Consider the following 23,364-nt stretch of genomic DNA (forward strand, 5'->3'; position numbering starts at 1 on the left):
ATAAATTCTAGTCAGATAGATTCTGAACAAATGCAACCCGCCAGTGCGGCGTGCCATGTCCCCATCCGACAACACTCAGGCCCAAATCAGAGGATCCAAACTTTGATGTCAAGGTCATACCCGATACGTGCGCGCAAGTGTGCAGCAAGCCAAAGCCACGAGTTTGTAGAAGCTGTTACCTTTGACTTTGGGTCAATCGAGGGCATCATGAGTGTATCTGCGATTTGCAGGCTGATGCATCCGAGTGGGTTCGTCCTTTCACCAATATTCAATAACATCGCCAACCCCCACCCTCCATTGAGCCAAGTAAACAAAGATCTTCCTTCGAGACGGGCGTCGTCTCGATGGCAGCAGTGATGAAGCTAACAGATCCTGCCTCTTGCTCGTTTTGTTTTGATTCTTGGAAGGAGCTGTTTCTTCTCACCATCGGTTCCTGCTCCTCCATCTGAACCCCGTCCAACCCGGGTCCCTCACTTCGACGGATCGCCCGAGAGCCCGGAAGTTCGGACTTTGACCTCAATTTCGCACCACGCTCACTTTTCACTCGTTTACCAACTCCTACTTTCTCGTCGGTCGCCCCTCCTTCCTTTTCGCTTGGATTTCCTTCGTTTGCCAGGGACCGCCTCGTTCCACGCCGCCGTCACAGCTCGAATGTTTCCCAGTGAAAACAGCAACCGAATCACAAGGACCATCAACTCCAGCACCAAATCCAGCACTGCAGCAAATATGGCAGAAAATTCCGCCCTCTCCCCTTTGATTACTTTCGAGAATGCCTCGGAGCCTCTTGGAGACACTAGCATCACTGCTTTTGCAGCGATGAGACGTGACCAGTTTGACGACTCATCCGTACATCACGATTTCAACGAGTGAGGTACCACACATCATGTTAAGAAAATCATCGGCTGACGAGAAACATTCGCAGATCTGATAATTATCTTATCCCCACTGAAGGTGATAGAATCTCATGGAGTGAAGAGGATGGCTTCGGCACAGCCGAAATACAAGGCATCCTGGAGGGGAACAACATTCATTATGCCGAAGCCTCCACTGCCGAAATGGAAAACCCCGGATTCTTCGCTGAGGAGCAGGCCTATGGCTTGAGAGAAGATGAACCCTTCTACCTCGAGGACGAGGACGTCTGCCTTGACCACGTTGACCACAACAGACAGCATGCAGTCGAGCCCCTCCATCTGGACCGCGAAGGCTCTGACTGCTCCGATCTGGGAGCTGCAGAGGACAAGTTGGTACAACAGCGCTACTGGCAATTCGAAGAAGCCATATTTCAGCTGCAAGGACCCAGAGAGCGCTTGACGGGTGACACTATTGAGCTGATGCAAGAGCTCATCGCGGATTCTGCTCTTGATCATTCTGAAGCTGCCAATAACGCTCTACTCATGCACCCCCTATGGCTCAATATTGATGGCGACTTGCCTTCCAGACTTCCCAGGGCCGCCTTCAAGGCGAGGCGAGTCTTCGCTGTCATGCACCACGACAGTCCCCTGCACTGGACCCTTGGTGAGATCGACCTCGCTGCGCACACTTTCAGACACTACGACCCGATGGGCGATGCGGAGATGATCTACAAAATTTGCCAACGTGTCCTGAATTGGCTGGAGGACTTGACCGGCGATAGTTTCATGATGGAGGACCTGGTAAGTCCCGACTCCAACTCGTGCCCTTTGGCGTTGTTGCTCTTGGCTGACCTGCACCTCCCAGACCGGCCCCCGTCAACCTGATGCCACCAGCTGCGGTGTCTACGTCCTTGATGCCTTGAGCTACCTGATCGAAGAAAATCCTCTCCCGGAAGAGGCCGATATGATGCACCTCCGGCAGAAGCTGCTGCAGCTGGCTACCGAACGCTTCGATGAAGATTTCCCCGGCGAGACAGTTAACTCTCACGAAGACCAGTTGAACGACCCAGCTGTTTCGGTCACTTATGTCGAATTACTTTCCGATGATGACGACAGAGAAGACCCGAGAGCATCTCTAGATCTGGTATGGGATGCCCAGACTCGGCCGTTGAAGAGAGCCATCGACGAGGCGGACGCCAACGACATGCACAGAGACGACAATCATTGCACTTGCTCACAGTGCACAAAGCGAGCCAGAATTGATGGATGATCATGAGCTTTGAGCAAAGAGTGTATATGCGAGGCTTGAGCCATGGTTGATATGCTGCATGGGCTCGCTTGCTACAGGAGGGAAAGCACTTGAGAGTATGCTCCGATGATACGGAATGAGGATATCCGGGACTAGCGCACAGCCACTGCATGTATGGATGCATCGGTGGAGACATCTGTTTTGCAGACATCAGGTTCGGGAAAGCTGTGCGAGGAACAGCGGCAACCGTTGAGTTGTCCCGCATGTTTGGATGGTGTGGCATGATGTTGGTCTACTTGCAGAATAAGAGGGATGATGTACGTATTTTATTGGCTCCATTGGCCTTGGCTTGGTATCTGGATGGCGATATCGCCATGCGCACTGTTATTCCTTAACTTGTGGTGTACTCCGCCGACTTGTGCCCTTATAATTGAAGTGGTTGCTCGCCATGTTTTCGGCCGTCGTGTCCAAATCGCTATTGTCACTTGTGCTGCTACGTTCATCTTCGCAATTGCCTCGGACGGATGGAGACGATGAAGTGGGACTTCGACGTTGGTCAGAGAATTGGACCGAGTGCCGTGTATTATTGGGCTTTTCTGGTACTGCCAGAAACCTTGGTTTCAACTTTTGCAAAGCTATGAGCCAGTCAGTCTGTCGCCTGTACTTCAGAAACCAACGCTGCATACCTCTAAAGTCCGAATTTGGTCCATAATACCGAGGCTCCATCACCGGCAGTTTTCTTACGTATATGGGAGGGCCTAGATACACTATGCGGTGACCTCTTGTTTGCGGCATTAAGACGTGAGGCTGCCTTTTGAACGAGTGTTTATGGTAAGTCGGTACTCGTCCTGGAGCTGATTGAGTTGTGTTTAACTTGTCTGGAGCCATGAGAGCCAAGATTGAAAGATTATCGACGTCTTGAAACGACGAGAGACCAAACCAAGACGGACCACTCCAGTTTAAATTATTTCTGCATACTGCGACACGCTGTCTTGATGGAAAGAACTTATGTCTCCCAGCTCAGGATTACCAACCGAACAGCCCTATCAGATGACTACCCAACCCCAGTCAACCCCCATGTTTTAGTAGTTCGTCGGAAGGCGAGCGCAACCTCTCAGCCACCGAAATAGGCAAGACATGTCGTGGATCGCTGTCCAGTCGGGTCATCACCCCCGGTCACTCCAGGCGAAGGATTCTCCGTGCTGATGTCAGCATCGTCGATGTGCCGAGGGACCTGCTTCCCTTATGCTAAAAGAGTGCGGGAAAAGGCTCTTTCGTGCTGACCCAGACCAATCCAGGGCGCGAAACCCATGTCAGATCCCGCCTTGGCCTGCCGTCAGCGAACCCGTCAAAGGAAGCCTAGGATCTGGTGGAGGCGAAGGTTTTCTGGGATTCAAGAGTGCGAAGCATCGTTCGTCGCTTACGGCGCACCAGGCTGTGCCATGCGGCGGCAGCCGGATTGCTCTTTCATGCCCAATCATGTTTGAGGAATGAGTGACCAAAGTGCAAGACATGGTTTCATCACTCTGTCACTGCCTAGAATTTGACAGTACTTTACTGAAAGCGGAGTTCTTGGTTCGGATTTCGGTGAAGGGTGGTCATCTTATGCTTCGCAGGAACGCCTTTCGGGTCTAGTGGGATATAGTGTCTGGAGTTCCAGCACAGAATTAAATGCCTAGAGGTTGAATGGGCGAGAATGAGTCACTAATGCGGCTCTTCTATAAGCTGGTGAGACGTCTCCGAATTACTTGTGGTGGCTCATTCAGTCTATGAGATTTATCACAACGGTCCATCGCTGCGTCTGTCTGTAATTGAGCCTCTGTCGCAGAACTGAGGCAGCGATGCTTTTCTGCAAACTAGGTTGGGATATCTTTAGAAAGACTGTATACACGTTAGACTCTGGTGACTCTCGGCGAGTGTTTTCAAACGATAGCAGCTTGGAAACACCATGGCCGTGACCATTAATATTTACACTGAGTCGTGCCAGGACTTGTTTTGGGCACAATCTCACAACAAATGTATGAATACAAAAGAACAACTCTCAAACCGCATATAGGCAACTCTGTCATCCAGGGCTGCTCCCTTTAAGACTACTTCATAGTGATGCCAGGCAAAAAGTTCCTTCGTCTCCAAATGTTTGGTGGCCGATTCCCCAAGCCGCAAAACAAATCTATGATGAACAGGAAGCGACAAACTTGGTGTGTTTTGCCATACTAATGACTGAGCAAAAGCATCTAATAGAATAATAGGTAGATTGTTTAGCAAGTCAGGACAATTTCGGACACAAATACTGAACCGTAAATTCCCTTCACGCGGATGAGGGTTTGCACAATCGAATGGTTTTCACTGAAGCAAAAGCGCGTCAAAAAAATGCGTTATCCAGGATGATGTCTTGAAAAGCTTTTTCTAGTGAATCCTGAGGATGCGATGTCATCCGTTAACTCAATCTTGACAATACCTAGACAGATGTTTCTTCCGGGCTTTCATCACCCCATGCACTCAAAACAGTCCTCGCAGACGGTTTTCCGCTGCTGCATTGACACGACGATTTGTTGTCGCCAATGTTTGGTCCCAAAAGCCCCGCAAGCATTGCAAAATCCCGGCTTGATGCTGACACTCAACGTGGGACTGCCACGTTGGTTGCTGCTGCATGCGCATGCACAATCATGTCACATCTGTCCCATTTCGGAAAATGCATGAATGGTGGGCACCAACAAGTCTTATCACGTTTTCATCGGCCAGAAAATCGGATGGCAGTCACGGAGATGCATTGATGCTGATAGACCGGCAGGATTGGGTGTTCGATGCCAATGAGTAGAAGGCATGGAAACCGGTAGATGAATGAAGGGCAGTGCAGTTACATATATAAGTAGCGTCATCCGCCAAACAGAAAGCTTCAACAATATCAGGCCATGTCTGACAAAGTGCAAACCAGACAGTCATTCACGTTCTGCTCTCCAGCAATGGAGACATCTCCGGTACACCGCTCCTCTCACCTCAGGATGACGGCCATTGAAGTGCGGCGTCTCATCGATGCCGATGAAGAAACACTGGAAAGATACGTCAGCTCGCTTCTTGAGAGATACCAAGAACGCGATAGAGATATCAAAGCTTGGGCACATATCGAGCCTGACAGGGCCCTTCGACAAGCTCGATTGCTTGACCGAATTCCACGGGAACGAAGAGGGCCACTACATGGATTCGTCATTGGCGTCAAAGACGCCATCCTAACAGAGGGTAAGATCCATTCTTGTTCATGATAGTAGACTCCGGTTTTAACTACTCCGCACACAGAATTCCCCACCCGCCATGGGTCACCGATCCATGCCAACGATGCTCCCCTCTGCGATGCAGCGTCAGTCGCTGTATTGAGACGGAACGGGGCGCTGATTCTAGGCAAGTGATCAAGTGACAAGGGTCCCTTCAACAGAGCAAGCGCTGACGATGCCCACAGGAAAAACAACCACCACAGAATTCACAGCAACCTTTGAGGGACCAGGCACAAGAAACCCACACGACACTTCGAGGACACCCGGCGGCTCCTCCTCCGGCTCAGCCGCCGCCGTTGCAGACATGCAAGTCCCGATTGCTCTTTGCACTCAGACGGTTGGAAGCACTATCAGACCAGCATCATTCACAGGAGTCTACGCCTTCAAGCCAACATGGAACGCCATTTCACCCGAAGGCCAAAAGATGTCGTCATTAACGCTGGATACTTTTGCCGTCATGGCGCGCAGTATTGCCGACCTCCAACAGGTAGGCAAAGTTCTTGGGCTTCGTGATGATGAGCCACCTCGCCAAATACCATTGACTGAGGCGACTTTTGCTTTCGTGAAGTCGCCAATATGGCCAAGTGCCGGGCCCGGCACCGTTGCGGCTCTGCAACGAGCCGCCAGGATCCTCATAAAGGCCGGCGCGCATGTTGTTGAAGTCACGTTACCTCATGAGTTTGACGATATAATATCTCTGCAGAACGAGATACTGGAGGCCGAAGTTGGTGTAGCTTTCCACAGAGAATATAGCACCTCGCGGGACCAGATCAGTGACTACCTCGCAAGTATTGCACAGACTGCTCACACGGGGTCGAAGAAAGCATACGTGAGAGCTCTGGACAAGATTGCGGCGCTGAGACCAAAGATGGACGAGATCGCTGACCGGTACACGGCGATTGTCACACCCAGTGCCATAGACGTGGCACCTAAAGGGGCGGGGACCGGTAGCTCAGACTTCAACGCCATGTGGACGGTAAGTCTACCTCTATCTCGTCGAAGTCGTCGTACTCATTAACATGTACAGGCCCTTCATATGCCCGTCATCAATGTTCCCGGATTTAAGGGTGAGGATGACATGCCTGTGGGGCTATCTCTCGTCACATCGAGGTTTCGTGACGAGCATCTACTCCAAGTTGCGCGGCAAGTAGGTGGTCTCTTCGCCGCCAAGGGAGGAGATATATGAGGTTTCCGTTTTGCCTGTCGATTTGTTACGTACCTCTGTGTCAGTGTAAGAGGCACCATAGCTCATAGCAAAGTGCTAAGTTTTGGTATTGAAAGTGATAATCAATTGACCGAGAAGAACCGTCATGCCTACAACATTGTGTGAGAATCTGCAGATGTCTACTGTAATTTAATGACTTTGAAAGAATGTATTGATTATCTCGTGCCCTTTCTGCCAAATATTCCCAATCAACTCGCGCCTTGTGTGGTAAAGATTGGTTCTGTAGGTGAAGCTCTGAAGACAATAATGAGTCTGCCCCTGTCTCAGATTTCCTGGAGTCAATTTAAGTTACGCAATAGAACCTTGTGTTATGAACTCGGCCTCTTGGACCGATCACGGCCAGGAAATCGGGTTTCTGATACGGCCCGAGACACACCAAACCTTCCCCGAGAGGAACCCAGCTCATGGCCGAGATTCCGGGTCAATTGAAATTCTCAGAGTGAATATTTACTTAAGCGCAGCATGACTCTTGTTTCCTGAGACTGAAGCTCTCAAAATTATTTTGAAGCTCCCTCTATCGTTCTGACCTTCACTTGTACAGTAAGACAAAATGCCGGCTATTGATCTTACCAATCGTGCCGTTTGGCTCTCTTCCTTTTCGAAACCCCTCTCCATAGTGGATCTCCCTGTGCCAAATGCGGACGTAGGAACCGCGGTGGTCAAGATTCTAGCCACTGGCGTTGCTCCCTACACTCACCTGATACATTCAGGCAAACTGCCTGCTCTCAACTTGACGCCACCGCTCGTCCCAAATCCATCCGGCATAGGACGCATTCACGACGTTGGACCGGATGCCATTCGTCTCAAGAAGGGCGATCTCGTATTCATCGACGGCTTGATCAGGGCTCGAGACGACGCGAATGTCGCCCTCATGCCCGGCCATATGACTGGAGGTCATCCAGACGCCCAGAAGCTCATGAGAGGAGTCTGGCGAGACGGGTCCTGGCAACAGTTCCAAAAGGTTCCACTGGAAGCCTGCTTTCTACTTGATGAGAAGCGTCTCTGCGGCGACTTGGGCTACAACGCAGCCGTCCTCCACACCATTGCGCACTATGCCGTGGCTGCCGGCGCATTACTAGAAGCGGCTCGAGTCAAGACTGCTGAAGTCGTCGTTGTCGGACCTTCTGGTGGCTCATTTGGCGGTTCAGCGGTCGAGATTGCTCTCGCTGTTGGTGCTGAGGTGATCGCGTTGGGCCGGAGTGAAGGCAAATTGGCAGCGATGCGGGAAAAGCTTGCAAACCCTCGCCTGAAAACCGTCGTCATGACTGGAGACGATCAAGTTGACGCCGCAGCCATACTGAGGGCAACGCCAAACAACAGGGGCGCCGATGTGTTCAATGATTGGACTCCAGGGGAGCTGGCAACGCCGCCATACCTCTCAGCTGCGGTCTTGGCCATGAAGCAGAGTGGAAGGATCGTACTAAGTGGAGGAGCGGGGGAGAAATGCCGCCTTCCATACGGGCTTCTTATCTTGAAAAACATCCAACTGATCGGCAAATGGATGTATGAGCGTCAGACGCTTGATCAGGTCATCAATATGATCACTCAGGAGCAGTTGAGAATTGGCCAGGAAAGTGAAACAGAAATCACGACTTTCGGTTTAGATGGCCACGAGGATGCCGTGGAGCATGCACGCAAAAATGGGGGTTGGAGATCTTACACCGTCATTGAGCCTAACCGTGACTGACCGAGTCGGCGTAATAAATCGAAGACGTTTTTCCTCGTTTCCAACGATGAGTGTCTATACCGAATACATTATTCAAGATCGGCTATGATTCGAGTTGTTTTGTGCGCAAGTAAAGACGGATGACAGGCTCGGTGCATCGGTTCCTATTCAGGCTAGCCATGATACACTCCGTTGCGTTGACAGCGTCCACCCCGCAGTTTTTAGCCCGAAAAAGGCAAAAAAAGGGGCTTTTTACCAAAAAACCACCAAAACGCCCTAAACTTCGTACACTGATACCTCTATGCGTACGTAATGCGTGTAAATGAAATATATATCAATCGATAGCCCTCGATTAGGTGATTATAATGATATCTTTTTTATTCTCGCGCATTGCGTCCGCATAGAGTTATCTAAGTGTGAAGTTAAGGCTAATTTTAAGGGGTTTTTAAGGAGGACACTGTGAACACTACGTACAAGGGGTTTCGTTTTTTCTTTTCAGCGTTGCGTTTAGTGTCCGCTAGCCTAAAAACCCCCTAAAACCCCCTAAACTTCACGCTTAGATAACTCTATGCGTACGCAGTGCGCGTAGATAAAAAAGATATCATTATAATCACCTAATTGAGGGCTATCGATTGATATATATTTCATTTACACGCATTACGTACGCATAGAGTTATCTAAGTGTGAAGTTTAGGGGGGTTTAGGGGGTTTTTGGGCTAGCGGAAAATTTTCCTTCCGGGTCAAACTTGGGGGCGGACGCTGTCAACGCAACGGAGTGTACCTCCCACAGCGACACCGGCAACGGCCCGAGCCTGTGTCAGTGATTGCTTGTGAGGAACAACCTGGACACCCTATCAAAACCGAACAAACCTACAAACCCTTGGTTCTCGGCGTGAGTAGTTAATTCGTTACAGGCTGTCTAGCCCTGCATCCGCAGTAGCCGTGAGACGATGAGCTGAAGGTGCATTGGAGGCGTAGGCTCGGCGCGCTGCCCACCAAAACTCAATTCGCTCCGTTTGCATGCGCCATCATGCATCTTTCATCACCCGCATTTTGGGCATGGCGCAAGAGTTTTGGGGGTCCTCTGCAAGACGTCCGCGGGCGCACATCCGGCGGGATACTACTGGCGTTCCAAATCCAAGCGGCGCTGGGGGCTGCGTCTTGCATTACTATCCTGGGCATCTTGCAGCGCTATTGTCACTGTAGCCAGCTTGGCTGCCGTCGCCAAGCAAATGCCGGCAACTTTGCGGCCTCTTCATCGTCCTCTTTCACACCGGTCTCCGAATTGGGATAATGCCATGCACATGGCACGTCAGCAAACCGCAGCAACCCGCAGCATCGAGACTTTACTGACAGCATGAGATCTTGCGATGATTGAGCGCCATCGTGCGATTCGACTCCTCTGAGGATCCGTTGGGTAGCGCTGCGTCCGTTTGCGAAGCTGGGCTTTGGGCTATAGAGCCGGCCGCTCGAAATGACATTCAAGTGATGTCTTTGGTCTGAGTCACAATGCCCAAGTTGCCAAGAGCTGGTATCTCTCCTGCATCACTTCTCACATCCATGCCAGAGTTCACAAGACGTCCCCTTCCGGCTTCCAACTCGCAGCCCCCTGCCGGCCGACACCGAAGGTGGGTTCGGCACCGTCTAGTCACGGACTGCTCCGCCGATGGTTCACCGTTGATGTTGCATCAAGCAGTGCACATTGGTCAACTCATTTTCAATTCTCTACACGTAATCATCTACAGCAAGAAACCCGCCTCTCGTAGCTACACATCGCAAATATTCATTGGAAACAGATCCTGAATCTAGTCACATCCCACATCATTCACATCTCCAAAAATCGCAACGTTTGAGAAGTCTATAACTTCATCTCCAAACGTGATCAACGACAGGTTGATCTGGGTTGCACCTTCAGCTGGGACATAGACTGGACCGAAAACTGCAGTGTCAGTCTCGTCTGTGGCTGATGTACAGTTGACAGTGCCATCGTTGACGTTTCCAAAGATCGATATGCCGGAGATGTCGATGACTTCGTCGGCGAAGGTAACAAGTGATATAGAAATAGAGCTGATGTCAATGCTCGGTATTCTCAGGTTGATGGGCCCAACTAAAGAAAGTGAGGATGACTGTCGGGTTGTGACCGAACTGGCCACGGCCAGAGAAGCCAGCAGTGCTGATGAAGCCTTGCGAAGCTGGAGCGAATGCATGTTGGGATACTGATGTTTCGTAACACACCGTAGTGTTCTGAGAAATAGAAGTTCTGGATTCCTTGAAATCTTTGCGAAATGCGAGACAACTGAGACTCCAGAACAAACTAATGTCCCAGCTTTATATCTTTTCGAAGCCATGCTCGTTGAACTGAGCGCTGAGGTGAAGTAGCGTCGACAGCTTGTGATGAAGCTACCAAGCCCAGACTTTCTCCTCGTGATGCATGGTACTAAAGTCTAGGAGACTAATCCCATTGTACCAGAGCCGTGTTTGAGTCGTGCTCCCGCCAAGAGTCAATGCAACGGAGGAACTGCCTCCTGTGTTCGATTTTACTTCAAGGGTCGTGATGGCTACGCCGCTTATGGAAGTTGAGTCAACATTGTCACCATCAGATACTCAATTAGACTTCACTTATGCATCGCCAGAGAGGTTACTGTCATGGTCCCTTGTATGGCCGAAGTCTCGTGATGTTTTGACCGATCCTTGGCCGGAATCCTGCAACGAGGACAGATCGAGGCCCGGATAATGTCCCAGTCAAGCCAAGTGGTAACAGCTCTCAAACTCTACGAGCCAGCACATAATGAGACATGTACATTACTTATGCAACACTTGCATGCATTTTGGAATAAGGCTGGACCTGGTGAACCGTGGGTGTCGTGCTCTTCCGCCTACCGGCAGCCATAAGACTAACTAATCAGGAGCAAGTGATGCAGCATTCGTGGGGTGGTCCGCCCCTCATGTTGTGTAACCATCGCCATCGTATCTCTCCCACGTGTGAACACAGCACAGCTTTGTTCATGTCTTAGAGGAACTAACAAACCCAGGGCATTGGATCCAAATGTTACACTGAGCTGAACTTGTGGCAATCTCATTTCCTTTCTTTTTTCCTCTTTTCTGAGACGGCTTTTGAAGTTTATAACTTGAAAGTGTTCTCGACTTACCATCCTACAGTTGACTGTTGGCTATTGTTGGTGGCCCCTCGCCTATCTGCAAGTTTGCAAACATGTATGCAAGCACCCGATGGACGAGCATCTTTCCCTCATTCAGTTCTTGGAGATCGGACTCAACAAATTCGACGGCCAGACTGACGCACAATCTGCAAAATCCATCATGCAATTGTCCATACAGCAGCCTGGTCGATGTAGCGGATGACAGAGATAAAGCTCTGCGATCTTCCGCTCTGGGACGCCTTCTCAACCTCTCCTAGATACACTTCCGACCTCAATTGCCCGTTTCTGTCACCAAACGAACTTTTCCAAGTAGTGTTTCGTATTTTCAACCACTTCAATCAACTACAAACTCATTTTTCCATGATCCATCATCATGCTTCCACCCTCTGTCCATAGTCAGTATGTCCGATACAAGGAGAACACCACCTCCTTTGTCGACTGGCTTTTCGGACAGGCCAAGAAGGTCATGAAAACCGGATCTCTTCCTCCCCAGTCGGCAGACCTATCCACCCAGCATCTGCTCCCGATGGCCCAGGCCTGCAAGAAGGCTTCCATCGCTATGCCTGCCATGCAGCGCTCTTTCCTCGAACGAGCAGTCAGCCTTCGTCGCAAAGTCGGAGTACACTACGTTGCGGGTGGCTCGGCGGCTACCTCTGACGCTGACGACAGCCATCGATTCTTCACTGACTGTCTTCAACGCATTCTCGACCTCTTCCCGGCACCCACGCCTGTCGCTCGTCCCGCTACCGACTCGGCGCCCATCCCTGACATGGACGAAAGCTTCATCAACCAGTTCAGCGTTCTCCATGTCGAAGGACACGATGACATCCATCCCGAATCTCTTGTCAATGAGCCTGCCGACGAGTGCCCCTCGCCTCCTGCGCAACAGAGGCCTGCTGCTCGCGTGAGCACCCAGTTGCTCGACCTGGTCGACGATCCCCGAATCGAACTCTGGTGCTTGCTAATTGAAATCCGCGACATCCGGTGCTACGTCAAGAACATCTGGTCGGAATATGTCGCTGGCAAGGTCGATCTCGTCGCCGCCAGCCTCGTCACGGAAGCAGCCTTCGAGTCCATGGAGATCATGAACGAGAATTTCTGCCAGCAGCACAGCCACCTCAACGGCATGCGCCAAATGATCGGTTGCATCACCAGTGGCTGGAAGTCGAAATGGCCCCCGCACCTCGTCGACATCCGCTTGCTGAGAGAGGGGTTCTTCGTTGAGGCCAAGAACTCCAATGGCAGGCGCTACATGCTTCGCCTCGACAGCACCCCATTCATCGACGACGTGATGGACTTGACGCTCGCTCCGGAGTACAACATGCTGCTCGAATTGGCCAGAGACGACGCCAGCCACCCCTGTAGTAAGCGACGGCCTGCGTGTGACCTCGATTACCAACGCCTCCGACGGCTCTAGGCGGGTTCGATGTGCCATGAACAGATCGGACACGTGTGGCGAGCGGACCGCTTGATGCGGTCCCTGGCGCATGGGCAGCGCGAAAAGCGCATCCATCTGAACGTGGCAGCCATGGTCAATGTCCACTTGGATCTGATGCGCATGCCCGGGCTGCTCAAGATGGTCGAAGAGGACTACGACCGCTTCGCAAAGAGGTACCCCCAAGACTACTACGGAATCGACCCGGGAGACTCTGAGTATCAAATGTGGAACAAGCGCAACCTCGTCAAGTTCTTGGCCTGGATGGACCCGAATAACAACTTCGAGGGCAAGGAATACTTCAAGATCAACCCCGTGTTTGCCGGCCTCACCGTCTTCTTCTGCTGGGAACGAACACTTAACGCATTGGTACAGACCGTGACCAACGGCTGGGCTTTGATGCCGATGGCCCACGCCTACAACTACGGACGCGTGGTAGGCACCAAGGTAGGGAAGTGGGATGACATGGAGACCATCATTACAATGCAGGGACAGGAGATCTTCACGTCTCAGCGACCTACAGACGGCCTGCAGTGCGAGACCCGGTACTGGCTGGCGATGGGCGGAAAGCCTGGACACATCACCCAGCTGAGGAAGCAGAAGGCATTCATTTATGATGAGATGAAGGCTCTGTCGTTTCCTCGTCCGATCGCTAGTTGCAAGGAGCTCCGGGATGGCAATCCCATCGAGAGTGATCGTATGATACGATTCCTCGCCCGGAGAAACAAACTCGGCTACCGACGAGAGCTCCATCCGACTCCTATCCTGTTTGGCGTCTTTGTCAACAACGATCTCGCCTACAGGCGCTTCACGATCAACGACGGCATTCTCCCTCCCAAGATTGAAAAGCACGTCAAGAGCTGCCTCGAAGATCTCGGAAAGCCGGCGCAGCAGAAGCTATCGGTCCCGCAGTTCCTCGACGGCCTGCTGGCAGTCGCCCAGTGCGAGATTCCGAACATCTTTTTTGACTACCTTGACTTCAACAAGTCTTGCCTCGACGCCCACGTCACGCTCCACTATAAGGTGACGGATGACATTCCTCACAAATACGACGACCTCGACAAGAGCTTGTTCATCGATTTGTTCTACAATGACGCCCTTCGCGAGTCGATGGTGAAGATGGCTGCCGAAAGCGGCGACGTGCATCACCCTACGCATTTCGCTGAGGACTGGAGGAAGTTTTGCAGGCTAGTCCGCCCTTCGTTCCCCTCGCACGTTCAACGCATGGCTGACTTGCCTTACACAGGGAGATGAGAATGTTCCCCTGAACGGAGTACGGCTGGGAGGAGAAGTACAAGGCTGCTATCAAGGGCCGCATGAGTGACTGGTTCAAATGATGGTTTCATCGGCGTACCCGGCATGTACCGTGGACCACGAACGTTTGAGATGGATTGCATGTGCTACAATGTTGCTGAATGACTGGAAGCAATGGTAGAATGTCCCATTGATGTCTTGGAAGAAACCTCTCCCTCACACTTTCCTGGCGCTCTGACAAGGCATGCATTGAGTACGTTCATGGACCCGAAGGACTTCTAATAGGAATACAACAGCCAAAGGAATGGAGAAATCAGACGTCTCGGCAAGGGTTGACGTCCTGCTCATGGGAGATATAGTGTTGTGCTTGCCAGAACCCCTCATGTGAGTATTTGCCATTGATCTTTGGCCATCCGCCGGGCGGGATCGAAAAGGCCCTGGCATAGGCCATCCGAGTCATCGTCGAGCACTCAGCTCCGCTGGCCTCCCAGAGACGTCCGCCAATGTTCAAACCTTTCAGTTTATCATCCACCTTGCCCCATTTATTAGGTCGCGACCATTCGGTGTCGTACTTCTCGCGCATGACATCGAGGGCTTCCGTCCAGGTGCCGAAAGACATGTGCGGCTTGTGTAACTCCGTAATCCACAGGGGTCTGTTGCCCAGAAAGCCCTTGAGCTTCGTGGAGTCCATGCAAATGCTGTTCAACGTGGTTTTGCGCAGGTGCGGCCAAGGCCTAGCTTTCCAAAGGGATGGAAGATAATATCTCACGGGGTCGTCCACGTTCTCTTCCCGCAACGACTCGAAGCTCAGGTCGAGCTCGCGAAGGTTGTTCGACGATAGAAGACAGTCGAGGAACTCATCCAGGCTGTCTAGTTCTTCGGGTTCTCTTGGGGGGTAATTCCCTGCTATGGGCGTCCTGTTAAATGGGTCGTGTGAGATGTGGAATTTGAGAAACTCCACGTTTCGCATAGCCCGCTGGAAGCCCTCCCTGGCATCGGGTGTGACGCTGAACCCGGTGAGCGTATTAGGTGCGGTGACATTGATTTCGAGATGCTTGAGCTTGATGCTGCGACTTCCTATCGTCGATAAGAGGCTTACTAACATCAACAGACAGCGATTCTGCGATCCGGCTGAGGGGAGGTTCCTCGCATTATCCCAGTTGCTCCCCCGCGTGAAGAGATCAAAGAGCGGCTCTTGAGTGAATTTGTTGCGTGTGTCACGGTATTTAAGGATCCAAGGCTGGTCATGGGAGTGATCCGAGAAGGTCAGGGTCTCGACGTTGGGCATCCGGGCGATGGCGTCTGCAACTAATCGGACAAAGTGGTCTCCCTCATTGTAGATGCCATCCAGGACGCGGAATTCCTCAGCCACCTTGTTGCGATAGACGTTCCAGCAGTGAAAGAGAAACGTGTGTTGTGAGAACCTGGCATACCAATCGCCTCCCGGCACCCGAGCATTGAAACCCTCATCGCGATCGAGGCTGTGGAAATTTCTGACACCGGCCATGAACTCGTAATAAGCTTGTTCTTCTCCTGGCGAGCCGCCGCACCATTGACTCCTCCCAGTCGCCTCATCGGTGATCATGAAACGTTGTACCATGATATATAGAACGTGGTCGACGAAGTGCGCGGGATTTTCTGCAATGAAGGCATCTTGGTAAGGGGCGGCGATACGGATGGTCTTGATGCCCCTCCCTAGACTCGGGTGACGAGAGATATAAACAAGTTTGGTAAGAGATTCGTCCGTCAGACGCACAGTGAGGAAGGAAAAAAGCAGCGGGGCGATCATGTCCGCAAGAGATCGACAAGTAAGGCGTAGAGACTTCATCAGGTTCAGCTCTGCCTTGTTCCGGAGGTACTCTGGCGGGCGATATCCCTTCTGGACGATGGTCTGATTTTCCTCGGGAGCGAAAATACGTGCGAGAATGTCGTGCGGCATGTCGCCGAGGTTTATCGGTCGCATATGCTTCCGAGACCGAGTCCGAACGATTCCCCGGATGTGCTTACAGCGTTGGAGCAGCCGTTTGGCGAGGTCGACGTGGAACCTGGCTTGGTACTCCTCGGCATTCAGAGAGTAAGGTTTGGGATCGAAGGGGCGGGTGGGTTCCTCCTCTTCCTCAACATCGGCCTTGTGATGCGCTTCATGTTCGTGCTCAGGCTGAACCGCGCCATTGGCGTTGTGATGCGACTCCTGGCCATCCGCAGCCTCGACCGCATTGTCGACGTTGGGCTGACCTAGGCCGTCAACGTCGTCGTCCTCATCACTGGAAATGGGCTGGCCCAGGCCGTCAACATCGCCGAAATCGTCGTCGTCGTCGTCGTCTTCCAGATCGTACCAGTCCTGGGCAGCCCTCATTTCATCCTCAAAATCCGAGAGGCCCTCCTCGTAGGAATAGGCATGCTGCTCTTGCGGAGGGACGACAACGGCCTCAATGAATTGCGAGCCAACGTAGAAACCCTTGACGGGCCAATCATCTTGTATGTGGCGCAAGGCTTCATCAATGTCGTGTAGGTTCTGGTAGAGCGTGGCGAGATCGGCCGTGTCGAGGTGCTCGAGAGGGCGACGGCACAGCTCATCGGCGCGTGCATCGATTTGTTCGGGAGACCACCTGCGGTCGCCCAGGACAGACTGGGGAATTCTCACGTCGGGATAGTCGTGGAAGGAGTCGTAGGATTCTGCGTTAGGGTCGCAGTATCCTTCGACCTTGTGCCATTCGGTGTCAAACCAGATGGTGCTGAAAAAGTTGCCCACCGGGTTATCCGGATCTTCTATCGTCAACTGGTCCAATGCGCCTACAGGGTCCATGGCGGCAATCGAGCCGTGTTTTTGATCGGTGGGAGTTGATCGGTATTCGGAGGTCGTTCAGCAGCGTCTTTCGCGGATTTCGCGGGGGGCATTCGGAGGCGGGGAGATATTCGTAGATAAGGTAGTGGGTGCTGCTCGGAAGAAGGGACGCGGGGCACTTTCATTCATTACTTGACCGTGTCACGACGCGGTCCATAAAGTTTAATAGTACGCGACATCCATGCGCCCAGCCAGGCACAAGAATGTCACCATGACATATTCGTACCGTTCGTACTTGGCGGCCAAGATCCGATTGGCGCCAGTCGTTCCATGGCGGGAAGAAGATAAAAGAGAAGAAAAAAGAAACGGAGCATGGATAATCACGAAACGAGGAGGGATAATCGTGATGGCGGGGTGGGACCTCTTGCGCCACCTAGGTAGTCGTGAATGATTGACGAAGCTACCTACATCACAAATCGGGCATCACACGATGAAAAGACCAACTTTTGCCTCCCCCTTACCACCACCTCGGCCTAGAGCGAGTGGTGATCCTGCAACAACGTGTGAGTGACCTCAATGACATACTCGGAAAGCAAAAAGTAGACCTGGGTGTGCAGAGGAACATCATCCCGGCGTATCATGGCATCCCGGCGTTGCCAGAACCCCCCCGGGCGTCGGACGTCCCGCTCCGCGCGCATCGCTTCACGTTCTTCGGGTGCCGTAGGCCGAGGGTCCTCCGTCAGGTAGTAGAATCGCTCTGCACGCGAGCACCACATGACCGCCTCCTAGAGGGTCACGATGGGGCAGGCGATGCCGCAAGCCATTGTGCCGATTGAAGATCTTCCACCCGTATACGCTCTGCTGGAATATCGGCGACGGTTGTCCGCGTCGTCAGGCTGCTCCAAGAACCATTCGTCCGTATTGAGATCGGCCTCCTCGCTTCGGGGTTCGTCGTCGGCATCGGATGCTGGCTGATTTTGCACAAGAACGTAACTGCGACCGCGTTAGGACACGAGCCTGCAAAGAATATGACAAATTACCTGTCGTGCCTGTCCATGTTGGCCGATGGCTTCAAGATTGACCCAACAACGGGACTCTATTCAGAGACTTCCGAGCTTGAAGAGACGAAAATTGAAGTAAACCGCACTCGCGACGACTCAAATTGGTGACGGAAGCATGTCTGTTTGAATGCGCTGGCGCTGACTGAAACAGGTTGCTGAGCGATGGGTTCCACGGGTGCGAGATGGTGCTAGAAAAGATCGAAAATGACCACAACAATCAGTCATTCCGAAACGAGACGGCAAGCGCCGGGAAAAAAAAACGTTGTTGAAGCGCTTGACCGTTTGATGCCGTGAGACAACCAAAGGACGGTACAATTGTGAGCCCCAAGGACTGGCGCCGCATCCTTCCATCTTACGTGATCGGGGACTGCTGCGGGAAAAAAAAAGGTTTCACCCGTGATCCGCCTGCAAACGCACCGATTCTGCGAGATGCAGGCGACATGATCCAATCCAGGCTCTGCTTTGCCGGGCGGCTCTTGCGCCGGCACCCATATGACGCCAAATTCGCATTGAGACGACCGAATACGCTAGCTTTCCAACCAGCTTTGTCGGTATCAACGCCGTTTGCCAATTCGCGATCGTCGTCTTGCTGCAGCAAATCCAAGGAAGCGTCTCCGCCACCACCTCCGCCCCCGTCGGTTCTCTCCCTCGACTTCTGGTCTGCCAGGCCAACATGGCGTCGCGCTGGTGTCAACACGTTTCGGTGTCTCGTGGGCTGCACTGTCGGTGATTTCTCCGCCATGTGGTACCTCCAGGCCTTTCATCCGGAGATGGCGATGGAGGCTGTCATGGGCATTTCGAGTAGGTCTCGCATCGTCGCCGAGAGGCATCAAAGGCATACCGACTGATCTGGCGCAGTGGCGAGCGGTCTATCAACGTCGCTGCTCCTCGAGACCGTCCTCCTCAAATTTGGAAAAGACAGGCTGTCGTGGCCTGTCGCCGCCAAGACTGCAGCTGGCATGAGCATGATATCCATGATCACGATGGAGTTGGCCGAGAACGCCGTGGACTACCACCTCACGGGGGGCATCGTGCAGCTGAATGACCCGGCTTTTTGGGGCGCTGCGGCCGTCTCTGTGGCTGCTGGTTTTCTCACACCTCTTCCGTATAATTACCACAGGCTGAGGAAGTTTGGCAAGGCATGCCACTGAGGATGGTGGTTCTTCGTTGGTTCCGAATTAATGTTGTACGATATCTCCGCTGGCATTTAAAGGATCAACGATGCGGATGTGGCGTTTCCCTCCTGCTCTCTCGCCGCACGGAATTTCTCGATGTATTTCTGCAGGCGATGGATGTATCCAGATTCTTCATGCACCTAGAGCAGCTTATTGTTAGCACTTTGCAACACTTTGCAAATGTTCTCGCTGCTTGAGGCATCTCACATTGCGGCTAAAGGCATTCATGTACGTCGTGTCCGCGCCGTTGAGCAGCAGAGTCTTGATGACGGGGAGCGGGTCGCCGTTATGGAAATCCACTGCAGCGCTAAAGGGATTCATCGTGAGACGATGAACTTCAATGTCTTCGTGGACCAGCGCGGGGTTCCTGTCAATCATGAGCTGCACCAGGTCTGCATTCCCGCTTCCGAGGGCCGCCGCCCAGCTCATGTCGACCCGAGCGCCGTAGTCCAACAAAAGTCGCGCGCATTCCGACGAGCCGCTGTGCGAAGCCATGAAAAGAGGCGTCAGATGCTCCAAGGGGACATCTTCCTCGCTCGGATACTGTAGCGGAGTCGCGTTGATGTCGGCCCCGTTCTTGACCAAGTGCTCGACAATGTCGTAGAGCCCCGAGTATGCTGCGAGGTGCAGGATTGGGTACTCGCCGTAGAAGTAGCCGGTCCCGATGCCGCCTTTCCAGTGGAAATACAGGTAGCTGAGATCGGAGGCGGTCGGTGGTGGGTGGTATTTCATATCGTTTGGCTTGCAGAAAGGTGCTGCCCGCTTCATCATTCGGAGGGCGTGCGCTTCTGCCTCTGGGCTGGGCTCGTCTTTCATGGGGTCGTCGTAGTGAACCGCGGGCCAGAGAAGCCGAGAAATCCAGGGCAAGCCGTGAGATTGAAAGTGCCGCTCGTAGTATGCGCTCAGCGAGTATTCAGTGTACTGGCGACCGAGACAAGCCATGGACAGGAGGTCGACATGATTATCGATCTGGTCGATGATGGCGTCGATTATTTCTGGGGGAAACCAAGGCCGCCGCTCCGCTGCAGTCGCATGCGGCGTTTCATCTGGGACGTGACGGGGTGCGGCCTGCTCAGAAGTCATCTCGTGGTTACAACACCTGGAGTATTGATGCTCGTCAATGAAGCAAGTGCGAAGATGCTGCCGATCTTTGGTGAGGGATGTGGGGAGTCGATGCGCCAGCGACTCGTGTCTGACTTGCTGCATCCCACAGATGAGGTAATCCTACGCCGCCACATCACAAGGATTGGGAGGATGATGCTTGGGACTCATCGTGCCTTTTGTGGGCAATGTGAATGAGGCAGCGACTGGATGCACATGATCAAACATTGTGGAAAATTGGCCAGAAGGATGAAGACAGTCTTCTTCTTTAACAGGGCGCGATTTTCTATTGGCATTTCCTGGATGGCCTGTTAAGGCCTGGCTCCCATCGCAGGCCGAAACTCAAGGAACAGAATTCACTTCACAGACGAGATACTTCAATGGACTTGGGAAAGAAAGATTTATTCTATTTTTATTTTAATTTTATTTTCAAAAACAAACATCCAGCCCCTACCACTCGCCAGCCAAGTCACATACAGCTGAGTCGGAGTTGAGTTGAAGAAGGGTCTGAATTTGAGCATGTTCGCTCACTGAGGTGGTGGAAGCCCACTGCTGCGATGGGAACCATAACTGAGCACTAAACCAGACACTCGCAAGCGAAACCAAACCGTCTTTCCGAAAGGGTGATATTTCCAATCTTCATCGCTATTTCCCATTTTTTTGTACTTTCTTTCCCGTTTGTTGTTTTGTTATTTTCCCTTTTTCTCCTTATTAAATCCCGCGAAAGTGCATCTTGTGCGCTTCCCTTCCAAGATGGACGTGAGATCCAATTTAAGAAATTTAAGATGTCGAGCCAACAGTGGACGCTAGGACAATGCAGTCACTAAATCGGGGCGCTCCAGTACCTAGGTAAATGGCGGGTGTGGCCAGGTGCACACCTTGTGTTACTGGATAGCATCGTGAGATCTCTTTCACGACATCACTTCGTCACAAGCTACTCCTACGAAGATTCGTGATGAACGACACGAATTTGTCCAGAGGTGCGTTGCCATTCGGAGACTCTCTGGCACAGCGCTGCGTCCCTGGCCTGGAGGGCCTGTGGCATGACCTGCTGGCGAGCTTGCAGGACCGCACGAGCAACATCGGCTTGGGGCTGCCGCGCTTTTCGCTGGTCAATCGCAAATTTACGGGCGGCGAAGATGATTTTATTCAATGACTGGCGCTGCTGGTTTGTGAGCTTGGAGTTCGAGCCAACGATGCGCAGAGCTTTAGGGAGTTGGGCGGGCGAAAGGCGCTGAATCAGGGCCCCGATGCCCTTCCTAAACCTCAGTTCGCGCTCTTTGAGCTGCCCGGGCGCATTGTGGGCGGGCGACGCGGGCATGCTTTGCTGCTGTAGCGCGGGTCGTCCGGGCATGTCGGGGCCCCGGGACGGATCCGTTTACCAACTGCTGTAATTACGGCTTGCTCTATGGAAAGAAAAAGTTAGGGAATGCCAAAGGACAAAAAAAGGCGAGGTGCAGTGTAGGACATGAGGAGGTGCAATAGATTGAGAAAGGGAAGAAGAAGAAGAAGAAGCGCACTGATCAAAATGAGCATCCCGCGGCGCATGTCTGCCTGCAACATCATCTGCGACATTGAAGCGATAGGTGAGGACTGCTGCTGGGCCATAGTGAGAAGCTTTAGAAGGTAGGCTACCTAGGTACCGTACTGAAGACTAACGTAGAGAACGTAAGATAAGATTTGATACTCTACTTAAAGGGCTATAAGTTTAAATAAAGTGATAAGTAAAGAAGAAAACTATAAAAGTAAACTAGAGAAATAAGTAGACTTATATTTTTTTTTAGACTTTACTTAAGTAGTTTAGCTTAAGTATTTAGTAATTATTAATAATAACTAGAAATAATAACTTTTAATTAGTTTTAAATTCAATTTAACTACTTTTAGCTAGTAATACTACTATTCTAGCTACTTTAAGCTAGCTTTTACTTCTATAATAACTACTTATAGTAGTAGTAATAGTAGTAATACTACTTACAAAGTTGGTTCTCGTACGTTTTCAGTCACACGCTACATCACACGTTACATCTCCCAGATGCACTAGACTTGGAGCTAGTGCGCCTGGCAGCAGCTGGTTGCACCTGTGGCACTTTTTCAACTCAATCTGTGGTATTATCACAGCATCCGAGCCTGAACCACAACTTGTAACATCGCCCAATGGCAATCCTGGAGGTATCAAAATGTCCTTCGTCGACACTGTGCCGGTCACTCACTCGGCGGGCATAAATCGAAGATTACAGGCACGATATCTAACGGTGAAAGTTCCTCGACTCATATCACCATCTTCTGATGACCAAAACTGAACTTCAGACATGGGCAACATCGGAATCACTTGCAACACCATACACCAAGGCTACAATCAGCGAAGGAATGTCCATGTACAAGCGTCATATTAGACAGCGTAAATATCTACAAGAACTGGTATCCCGAACCGTCTCATCTCCCACTTCACATGCCGTCCTTGATCATGGCGTTGACAATCTGCACATGACGGTTCGCATTCGTCTCGCTCCACTCGTTGTCGTAGTTCAACCCGTAAGGCCAGAAGTGCGAGCCGCCACAGCTGATGGTCGCGCTGGCACCATCCCACGAGCGCAGAAGCGGGAGGGCGGTGGCCCAGTTGCCGGAAGCGCACTTGCTGTCGAAGGCGGCGGTCTGGCCGACACCAAGCGTGTGAGAGATCTCGTGCAGAGCGGTGCGCTCGTTCATGTATGATCGGTTCGAGCCGAAGCGGACGTCGCCGTTGTAGTTGGCCTCGGCGGTCGGCACGCCGGGGGCGTAGTAGACGCGCAGGGTCTTGGAGGCTGTTCCGAGACGGGAGTGGCGAGCCACGGCGAGACGCATCGCGGCCTCGATCTTGGTGTATGCGTCGGTCTGGTCGGCGGTGGGGTTTGCGGCCTTCTCGAGGGTCCAAGTGATGGCACCCTGGGCGGCGGCGGCGTAGGCCGCGACAACAGTGAGGATGGAGAACTTCATGTTGCTCTGGAGGTTGAGGGCTGGGTGATATGGAACGATCGTAAGGGCAGTCTAGTCTCTGCGAAGAACAAGAACGAGAGAGGCAATGAAGACGCTGGGTATTAGAGGAGTGGTCGCCGTGCTGTACGAGGACAGTTCGGACGACGAGCAGATGCGTCGGCG

General features: G+C 52.2%; 8 protein-coding genes across 8 annotated transcripts; 4 read left to right on the plus strand and 4 right to left on the minus strand.

Annotated features, from left to right (window-relative positions):
- Positions 1 to 726: 726 nt before the first annotated feature.
- Positions 727 to 2,121, plus strand: CGCS363_v011561 (uncharacterized protein; the record flags this gene model as incomplete). Its single annotated transcript, XM_036643410.1, has 3 exons — positions 727 to 866; positions 923 to 1,652; positions 1,717 to 2,121. The coding sequence occupies 3 exons, from the start codon at positions 727 to 729 to the stop codon at positions 2,119 to 2,121; spliced, it is 1,275 nt and encodes a 424-aa protein (XP_036492038.1).
- A 2,942-nt stretch (positions 2,122 to 5,063) lies between these two features.
- Positions 5,064 to 6,555, plus strand: gatA-0 (Glutamyl-tRNA(Gln) amidotransferase subunit A; the record flags this gene model as incomplete). Its single annotated transcript, XM_036643411.1, has 3 exons — positions 5,064 to 5,337; positions 5,555 to 6,345; positions 6,397 to 6,555. 3 exons carry the CDS (start codon positions 5,064 to 5,066, stop codon positions 6,553 to 6,555), a joined length of 1,224 nt encoding a protein of 407 aa, XP_036492037.1.
- A 589-nt stretch (positions 6,556 to 7,144) lies between these two features.
- adh-0 (NAD-dependent alcohol dehydrogenase) lies at positions 7,145 to 8,281 on the plus strand (the record flags this gene model as incomplete). Its single annotated transcript, XM_036643412.1, has 1 exon — positions 7,145 to 8,281. The coding sequence occupies one exon, from the start codon at positions 7,145 to 7,147 to the stop codon at positions 8,279 to 8,281; it is 1,137 nt and encodes a 378-aa protein (XP_036492036.1).
- A 6,139-nt stretch (positions 8,282 to 14,420) lies between these two features.
- On the minus strand, positions 14,421 to 16,913 carry CGCS363_v011564 (uncharacterized protein; the record flags this gene model as incomplete). Its single annotated transcript, XM_036643413.1, has 1 exon — positions 14,421 to 16,913. One exon carries the CDS (start codon positions 16,911 to 16,913, stop codon positions 14,421 to 14,423), a length of 2,493 nt encoding a protein of 830 aa, XP_036492042.1.
- A 764-nt stretch (positions 16,914 to 17,677) lies between these two features.
- CGCS363_v011565 (uncharacterized protein) lies at positions 17,678 to 17,949 on the minus strand (the record flags this gene model as incomplete). Its single annotated transcript, XM_036643414.1, has 2 exons — positions 17,678 to 17,885; positions 17,933 to 17,949. The coding sequence occupies 2 exons, from the start codon at positions 17,947 to 17,949 to the stop codon at positions 17,678 to 17,680; spliced, it is 225 nt and encodes a 74-aa protein (XP_036491781.1).
- Positions 17,950 to 18,693: 744 nt separating this feature from the next.
- On the plus strand, positions 18,694 to 19,104 carry CGCS363_v011566 (uncharacterized protein; the record flags this gene model as incomplete). Its single annotated transcript, XM_036643415.1, has 2 exons — positions 18,694 to 18,754; positions 18,812 to 19,104. 2 exons carry the CDS (start codon positions 18,694 to 18,696, stop codon positions 19,102 to 19,104), a joined length of 354 nt encoding a protein of 117 aa, XP_036492041.1.
- Positions 19,105 to 19,160: 56 nt separating this feature from the next.
- On the minus strand, positions 19,161 to 20,211 carry ASB3-1 (Ankyrin repeat and SOCS box protein 3; the record flags this gene model as incomplete). The annotated part of the gene is made up of 2 exons (XM_036643416.1): positions 19,161 to 19,268; positions 19,336 to 20,211. 2 exons carry the CDS (start codon positions 20,209 to 20,211, stop codon positions 19,161 to 19,163), a joined length of 984 nt encoding a protein of 327 aa, XP_036492040.1.
- A 2,463-nt stretch (positions 20,212 to 22,674) lies between these two features.
- Positions 22,675 to 23,202, minus strand: CGCS363_v011568 (uncharacterized protein; the record flags this gene model as incomplete). Its single annotated transcript, XM_036643417.1, has 1 exon — positions 22,675 to 23,202. One exon carries the CDS (start codon positions 23,200 to 23,202, stop codon positions 22,675 to 22,677), a length of 528 nt encoding a protein of 175 aa, XP_036492035.1.
- Between the last annotated feature and the right edge of the window lie 162 nt (positions 23,203 to 23,364).

Source organism: Colletotrichum siamense, assembly GCF_013390195.1.
Source record: "Colletotrichum siamense strain Cg363 chromosome Unknown KSG_Cg363_contig07, whole genome shotgun sequence".
NCBI classification, from domain to species: Eukaryota; Fungi; Ascomycota; class Sordariomycetes; order Glomerellales; family Glomerellaceae; genus Colletotrichum; species Colletotrichum siamense.